Source organism: Dipodomys merriami, unplaced genomic scaffold, assembly GCF_024711535.1.
Source record: "Dipodomys merriami isolate MVZ:Mamm:240054 unplaced genomic scaffold, mDipMer1.0.p SCAF_38, whole genome shotgun sequence".
Lineage (NCBI taxonomy): Eukaryota > Metazoa > Chordata > Mammalia > Rodentia > Heteromyidae > Dipodomys > Dipodomys merriami.
In genome coordinates, this window is record NW_027205381.1 from 4,968,030 (window position 1) to 4,985,905 (window position 17,876).

General features: G+C 53.2%; 1 protein-coding gene across 11 annotated transcripts in view; it reads right to left on the bottom strand.

Moving 5' to 3' along the window:
- Nucleotides 1-1,124: 1,124 nt before the first annotated feature.
- Nucleotides 1,125-17,876, bottom strand: part of Bin1 (bridging integrator 1) — a 59,815-nt gene continuing 43,063 nt past the window's right edge. For 2 of the 11 annotated variants that reach the window (XM_069989439.1, XM_069989440.1), the window contains 12 exons: nt 16,720-16,805; nt 16,456-16,531; nt 14,426-14,508; nt 10,560-10,707; nt 9,272-9,400; nt 6,394-6,501; nt 5,899-5,922; nt 4,632-4,739; nt 3,684-3,779; nt 3,340-3,450; nt 2,984-3,085; nt 1,125-1,772 (listed from right to left, as the gene is read on the bottom strand). In XM_069989439.1, the coding sequence (XP_069845540.1) occupies nt 1,665-1,772; nt 2,984-3,085; nt 3,340-3,450; nt 3,684-3,779; nt 4,632-4,739; nt 5,899-5,922; nt 6,394-6,501; nt 9,272-9,400; nt 10,560-10,707; nt 14,426-14,508; nt 16,456-16,531; nt 16,720-16,805 (1,179 nt within the window). In that variant the 3' untranslated portion in view covers nt 1,125-1,664. Of the gene's footprint in view, nt 1,773-2,983; nt 3,086-3,339; nt 3,451-3,683; nt 3,780-4,631; nt 4,740-5,898; nt 5,923-6,393; nt 6,502-9,271; nt 9,401-10,559; nt 10,708-12,583; nt 12,629-14,425; nt 14,509-16,455; nt 16,532-16,719; nt 16,806-17,876 lie in introns of all 11 variants that reach the window. The other 9 variants (XM_069989442.1, XM_069989445.1, XM_069989441.1 and 6 more) reach the window with 6 other exon arrangements.

Consider the following 17,876-nt stretch of genomic DNA (forward strand, 5'->3'; position numbering starts at 1 on the left):
AGAATCTTATCTCACAAGTCACCACCAAAGAGTCAGAGGTAAAGGCATGAATCAAGTGATAAAGAGTGCTAGCTTTGGGCAAATAAGTTAAGGGACAATGCCCAAGCCATGAGTTCATGCCCCAGTACTGGCACACAAAAAAGAAAGAAAATGTATTTTTTTCCATGCTGAAGTAACACTGGAGACTCATATTGGTGCCCTGACTGCACAACCCTGAATGGCCTGGTGCACACATATCCTCTGTCCAGAAGGAACAGAGCTGACCAGGTATGGGCTCCAGACCCAGTTGCCCCAAGGAAAGAAACAGGCAGAAGGAAAAGAAAAAGGGAGGGAAGAGCTGCAGTTCCCAAAGCAGGAGACTAGTTCTCCGCTGCTTTAACTCCTATTACAACCAGCACCATCGGCCACCCACAGAGCAAGGCACGGCCAATAACAGGGCCTAAATCTTGCTGCCTAACGCAAGGTTTGGCTCCTAACATTTGTCTGTCTTGCCTGCCTGATTGGGACAGAGAAAACCTCCATCCACCTGGAAATCCATGCTGGTTCCTGACCCCACACAATGCCCTCAGCTTCCAGAAAGCTCCAGCTGCTGCTGGTGTCCTGGTAGGTCCCTGATGGAACTGCAGACTGGGGGTGCAGCCATAGGAACGAGAAGAAGAGAGCAGAGTGGGCCCGCAGGCCCAATGTCCTTCCCCAGACAGACTTGGGCCGCTGCTAGAGTCCGGGGCAAAGAACTAAGTCCACCCCAGCCCACGACTCAGATCCCTGGACCTCCCCAGGCCTCTCCTGCTGTATAATCAAGTCCTGCCTCCTGACCACACCCTCCCCAAACCCCATGTGTATTAAACTCACTTGGGGCAAGCCCAGGGGCCTTTTGGACACAGAGCTGGCCTTTCAGAGCTTCATCACCCAAGCACATCACTGGGCTCTAAGTGACGAGCCAAGTGACCATCGGGGCACAGGCTCTGGGTCAAGGTGTGGGGTCCATGGCCAGTTCTGCAGCACTGCCCATACAGAGGGACCTCAGGGAACTGATGCTGAATATAAAGCGTGGGACAACCTGGTGCCTTCCCACTCACACCCAAGATCCCTGAGGCAAAATAAACACACGTGCATCTTTCTGGATGGTTCTGTCAGGTTTTTGTTTGTTTTTCTTGTTTTGTTCGGAACACTAGGGTTTATTTTCAAACAGCACACAGATGTTCTGCGGGGCAGGGCCAGACGGGGATGGTACCCGGCCCGTCCACAGCAGCTGCCAGGAGAAGAGGACCTTTGCCCAGGTGGCACGGCCAAAGCTTCAGGCAAGCACAGCGGTGGCTTGGGGCCCCCCAGCCCGCCCCGCGGCCGGGCACACATGCGGGTGTGGGCGGGGACGCCAGAACTCAACTAGGGGACACAGCAGCTTCAGGAACACTGGCGAATTCCACCGGACTAGCCGGGGCTGGGTTCTTTGGAAAAACAACCTAGTCTTTGAGAGAATACCACACTTGGCTGCAGGTCTCTCCTCTCTCCGTTTCCCTTTGCATTTCAAAAGTTTAAAAACAAAAACAGAAGAGAAAAAAAAAACAGGGGGAGGGAGAAAAACAAAAAGAAGGAAAAAGAAACACACATTTTCCGGGAAAGGCGGTCTTCACACGCCCAGGTGGCTGCAAGAGCTTCGGCTGTCACTGCACACGTTCCGTGAAGTTCTCAGGAAAGACACCTCGGCATTTCTCCAGCTCCTTGTGCTGGTTCCAGTCACTCTCTTTCACACCCATGAGCCAGCCTTCATCCTGGGGCAAGGAGAGCATAGAAGTCACAGTGGGCTGGAGGACGATGGCACTGCAGGATCTGCTAGGTCTTGGACAGTCTACTTCTGGCTTTTCTTTTCCCTCCAGTCCACCTCTCAAACACCTCCTCTAGTCAGTGCTCTCCTCATGTGCACCAAGACCCTCACCACCTTGCAGAAGCCAGCCTGCCCAATCAATGGATTCAGCCCTCTACCTGTGCAGCCTGGCAGCCTGCCTTCTGCATTGGTCTGAACAGATCTCTCAATCCCAGGCCCAGTGACTTCTCTCAAGTGAGTACCAAGTCCCTGTGGCTTTGTGGCTCATCCCTCCCCAAATCCCCAAGCGCTAGCTCAGGAACCCCATTCAAGATGGCTTCATCCTAGACCCAGCTAGACGCATGCCCACCCTTGGTCACTCTGACCATTCATTCACAATGACCTTTGAAAGCAACTAGGCCTCCACTGAACCCCAGTGGGCATTCAGTGCCTGAATAAGGCGGAGGGGAACCCAAACATCCATGTGGGTACCATCAACACTCCACAAAAGGTCATGGGCACTTAAGAGTGAGAACTCTGTTGAGTACCCTCAACCACAAGGGCAAAAACAGCAGGCCCAAGCTTAGCAGGACCACACTGAATGCCAGCCCAGGCCCAGCCAGGGGCTACCCTTAGAAGTGAACTACATAAAGAGGCCAGCAGCCAGAATAATCTGGGTGTGTGTGTAGTGAGGCCAGGTTGGGGCCACAAATGGGAAACCCACAGTTCTGTGTGGACAGAGCAGGGCCAGGTAGAAAATGGCAGTTGGGCTGATGTGAGCCCAGCAAGAAGCTAACCCTCAGCATCTTCTCTGTCCCCTGAAGACGAGACACCTCAGGAAGGGACCTGGGCAAGAAGGGCCCCATCCTGGGAGGTAGGCATATCTTGGGGCATAGGCAAGGAAAGCAGAAGACGATGTAGGAAACTGACAGAGCCCAAAGAAAGGAGGAAGCACAAAGGACACCAGGGCTGTATCAGAGGCCTCCAGTGGGAAAGAGAAAAAGGAAGACAGAGAGAAGAGAGGCCAGGATGAGAGTGAAAGAAAAGGGATGGAAGGAAGAAGGAAAAGCAATTGATGAACCAAGACACCGAAGCCTATGGATGATGGTAGATCTCTGCTGCCACCTGCTGGTCATCTCTATGAGTGCAGCCCAGATGTTGAGACCACACCCTACTCACCTGCTCCTCAGGATTCTGGAAAGGTATCACCAGCACCACATCACCAGCCTTGAGCTGCAGCTCATCTGTGTCAGTGGCCGTGTAGTCATGCTGAGCCTGCACCTACAGAAGTGGGGAGCACATCAGGGACCCTGTGCCCCACTCCAACCTGCACAGGGCAAGAGGTCTTATAGTATATCCTGGTATAGCATGGCTATGAGGGCTCATGGCCAGATGGGAAATTGAAAGGGTAGAGTAGGAACAGCACTGGCAAATCACAGGGTCCCCAGGCTCAGAATCTTCACTGTAAACAGTGGTGACTTCAACCCGCAAAGTGCCTAGGCCAGCGGCTGTAGGGTGAGCTAGCCTGGACTCACCTTGAACATGAAGCCTGGAGGCATATCTAGGCGCCCGGCCCCGCTGCTGCCCTCCACAGTGCCATTCACAGTTGCCGGGAAGGTCTCCACCACCACAGCCGGAAGAGAGCTCTGAGGACAGGGCACAAGTCAACTGTACAGGTGGCAGTGAAGGGAGGGCCAAGGTCATAGGAGAGGAAGGGGAGTATCTGTGCCTGGTGCAGATGAGCCTGCCCCAATCTCCAGGCGGGAGCCACTGCACCGGCAAGGAGCACAAGGGAGCCATAGGCAGGTACTGGACAGACGGCAGGTGGACAGACAGACAGCAAGGAAGAAAAGACAGGGCTTGGTCCCTGCTGTCTTACAGAGGCTGCTTCACTTGCCGCCGCTGCCGTCTCCCCGGGTTCCTGGGCTCCAGGCGCAGGGTGAGTCCCACCCGCCACCTCGGATGCATCTGCTGGCTGCAACATAAATGCCAGTAAGGGGTCAAGAACAGGATAGGGATGCTCGGGCCATGACACAGGAAACGGGCCACAAGAGTGCCAGTGGGAAGGCCAGGGACGTCGGCTTGGCTGGCCTGGGGGTACAGAGTTGACAAGTACCTCACACAATCCGGGAGCAAAGCAGACAGTCCAGCACAGGCCGTAGCTGGAGAAAGGTTGCTGGCAGACATAGGCATGCCATATAATGTTCAGAGAAACCCTAATGAGGCCCCTGAGATGTCACCCCCCCCAACCTCATAGACCCTGCCCTCTAAACCCCAAGAATTCACCATCCCTCCTTCCAGCCCCTCCAGGTTGGCTGGGGCTGGCATCAGACACCTGCTCTCGCCCTGTACACTCAGGGTGGTTCTGCCTAGCCGGAGCTAATGCCTTCTCCCCCAGGGACCCTAAATCATAGCAGTTACCATGGTACCCTCGCAAGGATCCACAGCTGGGCTAACCTGATCCCAGTCCCCATCTTACTAGTCTCGACAAGAGAGAAAGTCTCTAGCTACAAAGTTATACTGAAGACTAAATGAGAAAATTCTGGAAAATGCCTAGCGCAAATCAGTGCGTGCTTTACTTAGCTCACTCAGGGAGCCAGCACCGGGGGAGGGGAGCAGAAGAGGATGGATGTGACTATCCCCTGGCTCACTTGCCCTGGGCACTTCTAGTAACATTTGTACTGTGGCCTCCTGACTCGGCATCCACACTCTTGGACCCACAGTTGCCTGCCCCCTCCTGCACCCCTTCCTCTGGCTCTTCATCCTTGCGACACAGCCAGAGATGGGGACAAATCCAGATGGAGGGGCAAAGGGCAGAGGCACTTACTTGGGCAGGCCCCGGCTCGGCCGTCTGACTGGGCCACGCCACAGCAAAGGTGCCCTCGGCAACACTGGGCTCCTTGGAAGGTAGGCTGCCAGCCGGACTCTCTGCGGGCTAGTGACAGGCCACCAGGAGAGAGCAAGGGAGGAATGGGGCCGGGTAGAAGAGAGATTGGGCAGGGGTACAAGACAAGAGAAGACTGGCATGAATGGCCAGTGTTGGCAGGGAATCTGGAGGCCTGAGGTATATTTGATGAGCAATCAGTGGGGTCACCTCCTTCCTGATCCCTCATTCCTTTCATCACCGAGGAGAGACAGGCAGCTGAGATACCAACAGGCACTCTGCACCAGCCCAAATCCACTCATCACCCATGGCCCTGTCAGCTGATGCCCACCTTGCTTTCTCAGGCTGCCCAGAGTATATAGCTCTCATGGAACTTCTTGAGCTCCGTCCCTTCCCCCCCCTCCCCGCCACACCCAGGGCTTCACAGACACCTGTCTAGCCCACCCCCTACACCCCAAGAGCCAGACCAGGAATTCCAGGTCCACCAGCACAAGTTGCTGAGTACATTCCCAGAAGTCCCTGAGTCTCTCTCTCATCCTAAGATGCTGGGCGATGGTAGCCCCTGGCCTGCATGGCTGAACTTATACCTCTGCTCTTGGAAGGCTGGATCCCACCCTGCCTCTCCTGCCACTCAAGCAACTCTCACTCCACACACTGCCAGACTGCTCTGTAACACCATCTTGTGCATCTTCTCACCAAAATCTCTCCCTCAGAGGCCCTCCTGCCTCACAGGCCTCGGCCCAACACGAGGACTCTCCATCAATCCCAGGTGACGGGCTGGCTACCATCTACAGATAAAATACCTTTAGGCCCTGCAAACTGGGCCTGTCAAGCAGGACCCTAGTCTTTTTATTTTTTATTATTTTTTATTTTTGCCAGTACTGGGTCTTGAACTCAAGGCCTTGTACTCTTTCTTGGACTTTTTCAATCAAGGCTAGCATTTTACCACTTATGGCCTTTGGCTGATTAAACTGAAGAATGAAACTGAAGCTAAAGATCCTCAGATGTCAGCCTCCTGGATAGCTAGGATTATCAGCACTCAGCTTAGAACCCTAGTCTTGACAGATACCATAAAAGCAGCAGATCAACAGGAAATGAGGGCCCGTGTGTGAGAGTGCCATGTGAGTGGATCACCTAGGTGGGGAGAAGGGCTGGGCATGCAGAAGAGCCACCCCACGGGGCAGAGTGGGGAACTGAGCAAGCAGCTTACCTCCCAGAGGTCCCATGGAATAGACTGGGCAGCAGGCAGGGGAGAAGGACAGAGGCAGCACATGGGTTAAGGTTAGACAAGGCACCAGCAGTCCCACCACCATCCCCCCACGCCAGCCCCAGCAGGCCCAGGGCAGTATAGCCCAGTTCAGCTATGACATTTGCACATGGCCCAGTCCCCTCAGAGACCATCAACAGACACTGGATCACAGAGGCCCAGCACAGGGTGGCTGACCAGAGAGGCAAGATCTGAGGTGACCAGAAGGGACAGAACATACTCAGTGTACCCTCTCCTGAGGGTCACTGGCTGGTCTGGGCCTGCTGTATTCTCTACACCTGAAAGAGTGATGAGGGTCGACAAGCAGGATACCAGATGAAGGACAATGAGTGGAATTGGGCCTGATTTTGGCCTACAGGGCCAAGAGCACAGGGCAATACAAGTGCAGGTCCCAGTCTTGAGGCTGGTGGACTATGGGCAGTGCTGGGCACAACCAACCTGACCAGAGGGTGTGGGTGCCTTCACAGGGCTGGCCACAGGAGGAAGGGGGTCAAAGTCGAGGTCCAGCAGGCTGGCCTGCTCCGAGAAAGGCCCTGGGGCCTCAAACTTGATGGCAGCAGCAGCAGAGGAAGAAAGCAGTTAGTGACTGCAGTTAGGCTAGTAAGTAGCTTCAATTCACACAGAGGACACACATGGATGCACACCCCAGGCTCTGGCACACATGTGCAAACACACACACACACACACACACACACACACACACACACACACACACACGACTACCCATGGCCACATACCCTAACACAGACAAGCACGACACGGAGTTCATCACGAGGACAGTAGGACATCACTGGCAGATGCCTGCTGGGGGCAGCCACCCTGCAAGGACTGGGCCAGCCTCCAGCCTTCTCCCACCTTTGTCAGTGGCTATGTGGCCTTCCCCAACACATACCCTTCTCTGCCCTCAGCCCCTCACAAGCCCCACTATCCTTTCCCTTGAAATCTAAGAGCAGTACCAGGCCACAGTCTGGGTGGGACATGACCACATTGGTCCATCAACCAGAAGACCCCAGGATCTTTTCCTGGGCTCCTCAGCCAGGTCACCTTGTGCTGACACCCATCCACCAGTCAGGACCAGCTGAGGGGCAGCCTACATAGCCTCAGGGCCTAATCTTAAAAGCAAGGACCCAGTGTCTGAGGGCTTTAGCACCACTGGGAGTACTTGGGTCACAACTGCAGCACCACCACCGCCCAGTGCAGCTACCCCAGGACTCTTGAAGGCCTTGGTGATCATAACCTGGCAGTATGCACCAAGTATGCAGAACCTCCCAGACAATCATGGGAAGCTCTGGAGGGGGCAGCAATGACTGACTCAATAGGCAGAAGCTGGAGGGAGGCAAGGGAGCTTCTGCCTTCAATGAGGTAATGGCTGGGCTCAAGCCTCCATCTTGTATGTACTTGCCCTTTTTAGGGCCAGGGAGGACTCTGCCCAGATCCCAAAGAGGGGTGTGACTCAGACTGTCCCTTTACAGCTTAACATGATGTGCTGGGAGGCCCAGCACCTGTGGGCCCAGCTAACAGCTTCCCAATTCCACCTGCTCTGGATAGATACCCAGCACTGAAGGGAAGAGGGTGCCCTAGGCTCGTGTCCACCCAATGGTCTCCATCAAGAAGTATCCAAGGCCTAGGAATATGGCCAGCAGCTCCCCAGAGATGATTCTGCAGTCCTGAAAACACTGGGGACCAAAGGACCCATAGCAACAGGCCTTCCCATTAGAGCCCAGGTCAAGTGGACACATTTCCCCAGAACCAGGGGGCTAAAGATTAAGCACTCAGAACCCTTAGAAGCCAGCCCACCACTAAGTGTCTCTCACCCACTGAAGGTGGGCATCTCTCCACACTCTACCTTCACAAAACCCTCCCTCGCTTCTCTGAACTTAGCCAAACCCAATAGCAGCACTAAGCTGCTGTAAAGGGTACTCATCAGCCAGAGCCCAGACCATCTTCTGAAGGCCTCACCCCAGGCAAGGACCCCTCACCATGTAAGAGTGAGACTCCTTCCTCACAAGGACCAAAGCTACTCACCACAACCCAGCACAGAAGACTGTTGGCACCTTCGTGGGCACAGAAGACAAGCCCACCCCTGCCCCATGCAGCACCACCCAACACAAATGGCGTTCCCACCTGAAACAGCTCGCTGAGAATAGGCACAAGAGCAAAGCAAGCATGTGGTGACGTGAGGGACAAGCACAGATGGAGCCTGGTTGGGGCACTCTGTAGTCACAGAACCTTCACTAGTTAAATGGGAGCAATGACTCTACTACCACAGGGTATTTGAAAGCCAAGCAAAGTGGAGCAAGTACGCGGCTCATTATTTGCTAACCCTCTTCCTGTCTTCTCTGTCTGAACACACACTGATCACCTGCCCAGGTGCCCCAGAGGCACAAGTGATCCTGAGCAAGCAAGGCTCCATTCCCACCCATACTACATACCTCTATGCCGCCCTCCCCTCAGGACTGCTGAGAGCCCTCGGCTCCTCAAGCCATTTTGTGTTTAAAGTCCCTATTTCCAACCCAAAGTCCTTCCATGAGGACTAGAAGCCCACCCACCAACCCTCTCCAAGCCCACCCCCACACATGCCCTCAGAGACCTTTCCAGGTCTCCAAGAGCAGAAGCCTGCTGGAGGAAGAGGCTATAGACTCCTGGGCAGGGTATCCAGGCAGAGCCCAGGCCACCCCAGGGCACCTAGCCAAGTCCTCCACAGGCTGGGCTGGCCACCTCCACAGGAGGAAAGCTCTCAATGGGTCCCAGGAAACGGTGTCACCCCTGAGCTGATCTGACAGCGTGTGTACTCACTCTGGTGCTAACAAGTGTTTTACCCCAAATGCTGTTCCCTCTGCTTGGCTCTCCTCTTATCCATCTGTGAGCACGCATGATTTGCCTCTCTAGGAGTTGATGAGCAGCAGCTCACTGTTATCACCTGACCCTTCTATTATCCTCCTGGCCTATCACTGCTCCCTCAGGCTAAAGCTACACAAACATCAACAGGGCAAACGGTCCTGAGCTCTCCATGGCATGAATCACATCATAAAGCCATCTAAAATCTAACTGTCACCCCTGGGTGGTATTGGGGACACCTTTCATCTCTGTCCCTGAATGTGGCCACAGTGCATGCTCAGAGATGGATGAACAATGATGAGGAAAGACCAATGGAAAATGAGAAGGATGGATGGGTCAAGGAAGGAGGCTCAGGACAATGTCTCTGGCCAGATTCTTGACTCTTGAGACAGAAGCACAGGCCATGGGATGGATGAATGCCATGCATGCTCTTAGAGAGCAAGAAGTGGGAAAAGAGGCCGCGGTGGCTGCGGCTGACCTGGGAGGGGGTGGTCACGCTGATCTCAGGGACAAACGCGTCATCAAACAGGCTGAGGATCTGCTCCTGCTTGACCTCCTTGGACGGGGTATGTTTGGGAGGCGGAGGGACAGGTGGGCCTTTCCGGAGCTGTGGGTTGGCAGGGCAAGAGGGCAGGGGGGAATACCGGAAGCACAGAAGACCACGGGGGTAGGGAGACAGACAAAGCATGGTTAGTCACACCCCAAGTCATGGCTCTACCCAAGCCGCTAAAGAAGAGTAGACAAAGAGTCACTGCCCCAGACAGACACTGCAAGCCACCCCCAGGAAGGAGACTGAAGCAGGAAGTCCAGAGATGCTGTGCAGAAAGAAAGGGGAGAGGAGACAGAGGGAAAGAGGAGAGAAAAGAAGGAAAAACAAGGATGTCTCAAGGGCACACTTAGGGAGAGTCTGGCCCCACCCACCTAGGAGGTAACTCCTGGCTGACAGGCAGCCAGGACACCCCTCCCCCTGCCAATCTCTGCCCTCCCACAGGACCTCCCTCCACCACTCTGGGCCAGGCTATTGGCTCATGAAACCAGGCCCCTGCCAGACATGTGGGGCCCTCAGGCAGGTCTCAGCCTCAAGCCTGGGCTCCCTCCCATGTGGAATGCAATGCTAACAGTCTCGCTGTATGAGGTAGTTTAGGGAGTAGAAGGCGTTGGCTGGCACAAGGTCCAGCCTCTAAAAAGCATCCAGGCACAAAACTGTGCCCACTGCCCTTCGCACTGACATTGTCAAGCTAAAGGCCATGTCTTTTCCATCCCCACCCGGCTGCCAGTTCACAGGGAGTCTACTAGAGCTAGATGAGGCAGGGCAGGGTAGAGACAGAACCATCTGGAGACCCAAACCTGGCCCCTAGCGCCCCACTCCTCATTGAGCCTTTCCTCCTGCTGTCCCTTTCAAGGTCCTGCACAGCCACCAGATGAGGGTCCTCCCTCAGCCCCTTCCAAAGAGAAAAGGAAGGCACGGACAGACTGGGTACTCTGGGGGCCAAGGGCCTAGCGAATCTGCGGAGGGAGGAAAGGAAGACAGGGGAACTGTCAAGCAGCCAAGAGACCAAAAAGAGAGAGGCCAGGAGGGCACTGCAGTAAAGGAAAGATGTAGGGGCATCTGGAGAGACACGGATACATATGCCCTCCGAGGTACACAAGGGCCACTGAGCCAGCTGGGCTGGGTGAAGCCCACAGAGACCCAGGCCCAGGCCCCTCGAGAGATGACAGAGGAGGCAGAGGAAGAGAAGGAACAAACCACAAAGACATCACGCTACCTGAGATGGGGACTTGGGGATGGTGGCCCCAGGTGTGACCCCACTGGCTGGCTCCGGCTCGTGGTTCACTCTGATCTCAGGGGTGGCTGCAGGAGAACCATCTGGAGGAGGCGAAGGACTCTTGTTCCCTTTTGCAGGGGCGTTGTCACTGTGGAGGCAGGACAGGAAAAGCACCCCAATGTCAGGTCATGGCGTGAGAGGGGATAAACAAGATTTGTGCGAATAGGATTGTGCACAGGTATCCAAGGATGCCTGTGGAACGTAATGGCTGTACATGGATGAGCCCTGTGGATCCATGTATGTGTGTACATGTGCAAGCCTTGTGAACCCTAACACTGCCCATGCATATGTCCACATCGTGTAATTACATACTTAGACATGTTTACATGTGAGTATGTGTGAGGCCACAGACCCTTGTGTGAAGTTGTGTTTCTTTATGGGAAAGAGGTAGTAATAAAGGGTGGGACATGTACCTTCCTGGAGGCAAGGTCTCACTGAGCTCCATCCAAAGTCACAGGACTGAGAGCCACACCAAGAACAAGCTAATACTCTACATTCTAGAGGCAAAGTAAGTCTCTACCACATCACTCACCAATCCCTCCACTTAGGACACTCCCCCAACCACCTCACAGCCTTCTGGGATGCCTCTCTATCCATCACTACCCATTAGCGTAGATGGACCACAGCCCATCACCCAGCACCCTCAGGGTCTCCAGACTTTCACTCCCTGGTTCTCTCAGCCCAGTAACTATTTCTAACTATACACCCTGGGAACCATCAAAAAACCACAGGAGGCCCTGAGCAGGGTCAGGATGACCAAAGAGCTATGGCTTCACAGAGGAGGGATGGCAGGTGTCAGAGAAGAGGACAGGGTCCTCCTGGAAAATCGCAGGGCCAAGGGTGTGTAGAGGATACAATTTTGCACTTACATAAGACAACTGTAGAACAGTGCCATCCAATAGCCACTAGCCCACAGTCTACACTACAAGCTCAGCCTCTTAGTCACAGGGCCACATTCAAGTACTCAAGAGTGGCTCTGGGCACTGGTGGCTCCCGCCTGTTATCCTAGCTACTTAGAAGGTTGGGATCTGAGGATTGCCATTCAAAGCCAGGCAGGGCAGGAAAATCTGTAAGACACTCGGCTCCAATTAACCACCAGAAACATGGAAGTGAAGCTGTGGCTCAAGGTGGTAGAGCACTAGCCTTGAGGATAAAAGCTCAAGGACAGTAACCAGGCCCTGAGTTCAAACCCCACAGCAGACAGCTGGATAACAATATAGGTGGTACACAGATCTAGGAGGACAATAGGAACTGACAACATAGTAAGAGCTGGGCTTATTTAGAGTAGTGTGGCTCAAGCCTGAAATCCTAGCTACTCAGGAGGCTGAGATCTAAGGACTAGATATTCGATATTCAAAACCAGCCTGGGCAGGTGGTTTAGCTCCAATTAATCACCAATGAGCCAGAAGTGGAGCTGTGGCTCAAGTGCTACGGAATTAACCTTGAGCAAAAAAAAAAACTAAGAGAAAGTGCCCTAGCCCGAGTTCAAGCCCAAACACCAGCACCCACACACAAAAAGTAGATTAGTGTTTTATCAGAATAAATTTGCCTCCCTAAGGAATACACTGCAATATAAAACATGAGTCACAGGTAATGCTTCAAACCTCCATGTACGACGTCCCCCTTTCTGGTTGTTCTAGGCCTCCTGACATGCTACCTTCTCCACCTGAAAGTCATTGGCCATCAGGCAACAACAGCCCAGAGCTGGCTACCAGTGTGTGTAGAATACTGTACTACACTGGAGCAGAACCGCAGATGCGTGCTCTGCACCTTCTCCTTCCTGGCAACCCTTCACTCCTCAGGCCCCTCCCACACACACGCCACACAGCTTGTCCCAGAGCGACCCCACACTCGTGCGGGGGGAGGGAAGGTTAGGAGTTAGTGGGCCCTGGCAGCAGGGCACATGCATGGGCAGAGCAGGGCAGGGCACTGAGGCCAGGATGGCACTGCACTCTCTGCGGTACCTGTTCTTCTTTCTGCGCAGCCGGGAGAACAGTTTAGTTTTCTTTCTGTGGGGATGGATGGCATATGGGCATGGGGATGGCCAGGTAGAGGGTTGGGCCTTTCCTCTTCCTCTCTTCTGGGCAGAGGAGGGCAAAGGGCAAAAGCCACACAAGCCAGGGCTTGTGTGAAGCTACTAGGTACAAACAGAGCCTGTGGGGCTCCAAGAGACTGAGGTATGGGACAGGCACCCTGCCTGCAGGCCAGACAGCCAGAAAGGGGCCAGGAATCAGGGTCCACCAGGTGAACCAGGCTGCCCTTTGGACCACCTTGGTGGGACGCAGGATGAGAAGCCTGCATTGCCTCCCTCGGACCCCTTTCCTGCGGGACCAGCTACACTGCCCTGGATGCCCCTCCCCTCACCCAGTCTGCACATTTTCCTGTTCCTCCTCAGTGATCACAGACTCACCTTTGGCCTTATTCACTCCACCCTTCCCCTCTGCTGCCTCAGGGCACCTGCAGGCCCCTCGGCCACACTCATTATAATAGTTTCAGGGGACACAGAAGCAACAATGTTTACTGAAATCCTTAGTCCTGGGCAGCATCTCAGTAGTCTCTCAAGCAAATGGCCATTGCTCCATTTACAAACACATAGAAAGGCCAGGCTTATAAAGCTCTCTGCACGCTGATTTGTACATGTGTCAACACCCCACATGCACTCACCACACAACCACACACTCACTCACTTCCACTCCTAACACCACATACCTTGTACTCACACACACTCACACACACACACACACACACACACACACACACACATTTTCCCCTCATACACACATCTATATACCTACACAAACACCCATATACATACCCCATTCATGTTTACACTCACCTCACACCTTCCACACACACCATACTCACTCACACACTCTCTCATACATGTAACACATATACTGACACACTCATCCATACACACGTTCCACATATTTCACACACACACACACACATTCACACAACCCATACATTGTCACACAGACTCATATACACACATATACCTATATACTTAAACCCCCATCTACACATTCCTACAAGCGTTCACTCCTCCACACACACCCTATCCATACATCGCCACACCCCATACACAGACATCAGCATATGTGCTCATACACACACACTCACACCCCACACATACTCGGTCTCACAAACATTCCTATGCACATTCATATCCAGTCACTTGCACTCATTCTCATAAACACACTCCAATTCTCCTCTCTCTCTCTCTCTCTCTCTTACACACACACACACACACACACACACACACACACACACACACACACACACACACACACACACAGAAAAGAAGGGAAAGCCTATGTTTCCCCTGGGTCTCAGCCAGAAGCAGAAGGCATGCCCCGCTCCTTGTGGTTTCCCCTCAGGAAATGGGAACCTCCTGGCAGCTGCTCCTGAGGGGTTGGGCAGGACAGAAGCCAGGGCTCAGTACACCATTCTGGAACTGGGGCCTCCAGAGGAGAGGCAGAGTCTGCACCCAGCTCTGGAGAGTTCCTTCAAGCTCGCTGGAAGACTGCCCCTGCCAGGAACACTCAGCCCTGGCCGCACAGAGCTAAACTTCACCTCCACCCAAACAGGAGGCACTGACTCAGGGACCTGCAGGCTCCCCAAAACAATCCTTCCTCCAGCAATACCAGCTAGGAATGAGATTCCAGAAGACAAGTGACCTGATCTCCTCTGCCTCCTCTGAGTTGAAGGCCAATACAGGAAGATCCCAGAGCTCTGGAGCCAACCCACAGGAAAGAGAAGACATGGCATAGTCCCACCCTGCCCACCTGCCAGCACTCACGCACCTAGGCTGGGCCTTGACTGTGAAGGTGTTGCTCCCATGCTGCTTCTCCAGGCTGACCAGCACATCATTGAGGTTCTGGTTGAGCTACAGGAAAATAGCAGTCAGGAAAGAGCTGGGGGGGGGGGGGCTCCAGGGCCACCAAGAAGCCATACCTTCCCCAAGATACCAGTTTCTTCCTTTCCCAACCCTGGCTTCATCACCACTGGGAGCTGGGACCAGCATGCCACACCCAGGCAGGCAAAAGTGGGGAAAGGACAGGGTTATCATTGCTAGGGCCATCTTTTCTTGCTACTCCTAAGGCTTTCTCAGCACACCACACATAGCTTGACCTGGTGGCACTTTTTCCTTAAAAATTGCATTTGCAGCTGAGCACAGTGGTTCATGCCTATAATCCTAACTATGCAGGAAGCAGAAATCTAGCTCGGGCAGGAGAAGCTGTGAGACTCTTATCTCCAATTAACCACCTAGAAATTAGAAGTGGAGCTGTGGTTCAAAATGGTAGAGCAGTAGAGCACTAGCCTTGAGCACAAAAGCTCAGGGACAGCACGCAGGTCCTGAGTTAAAGCCCCACAACCAGGAAAAATAAAATTGTATTCACAAATTTACTGCTGATTCTAACTTTGCCAAGATGTCTTCAGACCATACAACAATTGCCAGAGATGTTACCCAAAGCACAGAAAAAGAGATTTTGCTTCTCATTCCTGAGAATATTTTCTCTTTGTTTTGGCTACTCAGAACCTTTGTGCTGAATTTCCTCACAAATATACACAACTGTCTTGTAGGCATATATTTCCATAGACTGACTATACACAAAAATAACCCTCCCTAAAACACCTCTTTCTGTTTTTCCAACTTTTCATAAGTTTCCTGAACTCTTTGAAGGGAAGAGGGGAAAACAGGAAGAAGAGAAAAACCCCTAAAAAGCAGGAAATCCTAGTTAGGGTCATATGTCAGGAAAGGCCCCAAGCTGGTGTTTCCTCCTCCACTTGGGACTCAGAATTCAACATCCCTCCTTTCTCTAGGCCCAAGAGACAAAGTCAAAGCTACCTACTGCATGGATCAGGGCATTTCCAGTTGAAAAGTTAGAATGAAATGAAACTAACACAACATGGAAATGTAAGCTGATCAGATTATGGCAAAGTCTGACACAGGTCTGTTTCAATATCTTAAGAACCCCAGGAGAATAAAATAAAATTGAAACTGGGAACTAATGATTCATGCCTGTGATCTTAACTACTCCAAAAGCTAACACTGGGCATGGCTGGAGGCCAGCTGAGGCAGAAAAGTTCCAGAATCCCTATCATGAAAATAGCCAGCAAAACACAGAGCTGGAGAGTGGTTCAAGTGGTAGAGAATCAGCCTAACACATACCAGTCAATAAGTTCAAACCCCATTACAAACAGAGAGAGAAAGGGAGAAGAGAAGGGAGGGAGGGAGGGAGGGAAAAAGAGGGAGGGATAGAGGGAGAGAAGGAAGGAGAGGGGAGAAATATAGGAGAGAGAGAGGGAAGGAAGGAAGGAAGGAAGGAAGGAAGGAAGGAAGGAAGGAAGGAAGGAAGGAAAGAGAGAGGGAGAAAAGGAGGGAGAAGATAGAATGAAGAAGACAGAAGGAAGGAAGAAGGAAGGGAGGGTGGGTAGGAAGAAGGAAGGCAGACAGAGACAGAAAAAGAGACAGATAGAGAGACAGTTCCAGTAATCTACTTGTATTCCTAGGGATTGGGGAAACACCATTTCTATCCTGAGCTCCCTTGCCAGGGTGACCTGAGAACATATTTACAGTCTGAAAGGAGCTGGGCCACACTTGCCAGCCCTTCCAGGCAAGAAGACTGAAGAGGGTGGAGGGTTGGATAGGGACTACCCACAGCTGGGTTGAGCTGGGCTCAACCCAGGCCCAGAGGAGGTGCTATGGTCCCCAGTGTGCCCAAGGCCTGCAAGGAGATGGAGCTCAGCTGCACCACCCACGCCTCTGACAGCCACCCTCAGCCCCAGTGTCAGGACCTGCAGGCCCCAGGCAGAGGGTTGCCTGACCTACCTTACTCATTTCTTTGTGGAAGTTTTCCTCCAGGCCTGCAATGCTCTGGAACGTGTTGACATAGAAACCTACTCGGCTGCCAGAGGGAGAGATTTGATGAAAACCACATATGACCACACACACACACACACACACACACACACACACACACACACACACACACACACACACACACACACACACACACACTCCCTCTTCAGACACGCACAGCCTGGGAAAGCAGACATATACACCACTGGGCACTCAGGGCTCTCGACGCCTCACCTGTTCCACAGGGATGGAAGCTCCTCCTGCAGGTCCACATTCATCTCCTCAAATACCTTCTGGGCTTTGATGAGCTCCTCCTCTGCCTGGGATGAGGAGCAGGCAGGAAGGGTCATAACCTAATCCTCTTTGAGCCCTGGTCCCAGCCAGCCCTAGCCAGGACCACTCCCAAAGCCCACCCCAACCTCATGCCTGAGGTACAGGAGTTAATCCCTAGCCTGCATCCCCACCCAGGATAGCTGGGTCTATGGGACCGCTCTAGGAAGAAACAAGACCACCTGATACGGCCTCAATGCACCAGGAGGGAGGGCATAACAAGAGGGTTAGAGCTAAGGGGTCTGGAAAGCTAAGCAATACAGGTAGATCCTGGTGTCCAACAGGCGGGGGGCCCCACCCACTTCCACATGAACACTCCTGGGTAAGGTTTCAGCCCAGACACTCAACTCCACTGACCCATCTGAGGACTCTTGTTCTTTCCTAAGGGGTAACACCTACTCTGCCTCTGCCACCAGCCTCCTCTGGTCTCTGTGACAGTCTTTCTCATATCCTCTGTGACCTGTCATGCCTAGAGGCAACAGCTCAGGCACTACTAGGGAAGGTTAAAGGGGCGGCAAGGTGTGGAAAGGAGTTGGTGGCCCTGTGCCCAGAACCTTCCCTGCATCTCAACACTGCTCATAGCTACCAGGTGGTGGCGCTAGGTCCCAGTACCCAGCCAGAAGTGAAGGGCGAATCACAAATACGCCAGTGCCAAAGGACTCTGTTGACTCTCTTCTGGGGAATGACTCAGGGCAATGACTCAAATTCAGGTCTGAGTCATGGCCCAGGAACGCGGAGGCCCACCCAGTAGAGAACTTCTCACCAGCCACTTCATTTTCTCAGCATCACGTTCACGTTCTCCTGCTGGGACTGGACCCTCTCCTGGCAAGGCCACCAGCTGCCACAGCACACCACTTTGCCAATGTATATGATTTCCCTGTGCCCAGCCAACTCTTCCACCCAGCTTTGGGCACCAGCACCAACCAAGGCGAGCTGGTAACCCCAGTACACCTGGCGATCTGTGGGTGGAGCTACAGGAGGGCAGCCTCAGCTTCAGACTAGTCACCTCCAGTTTACTTGTGCAAATAAATTGACTTTTTAAACTCTAATCAAATGTGAAA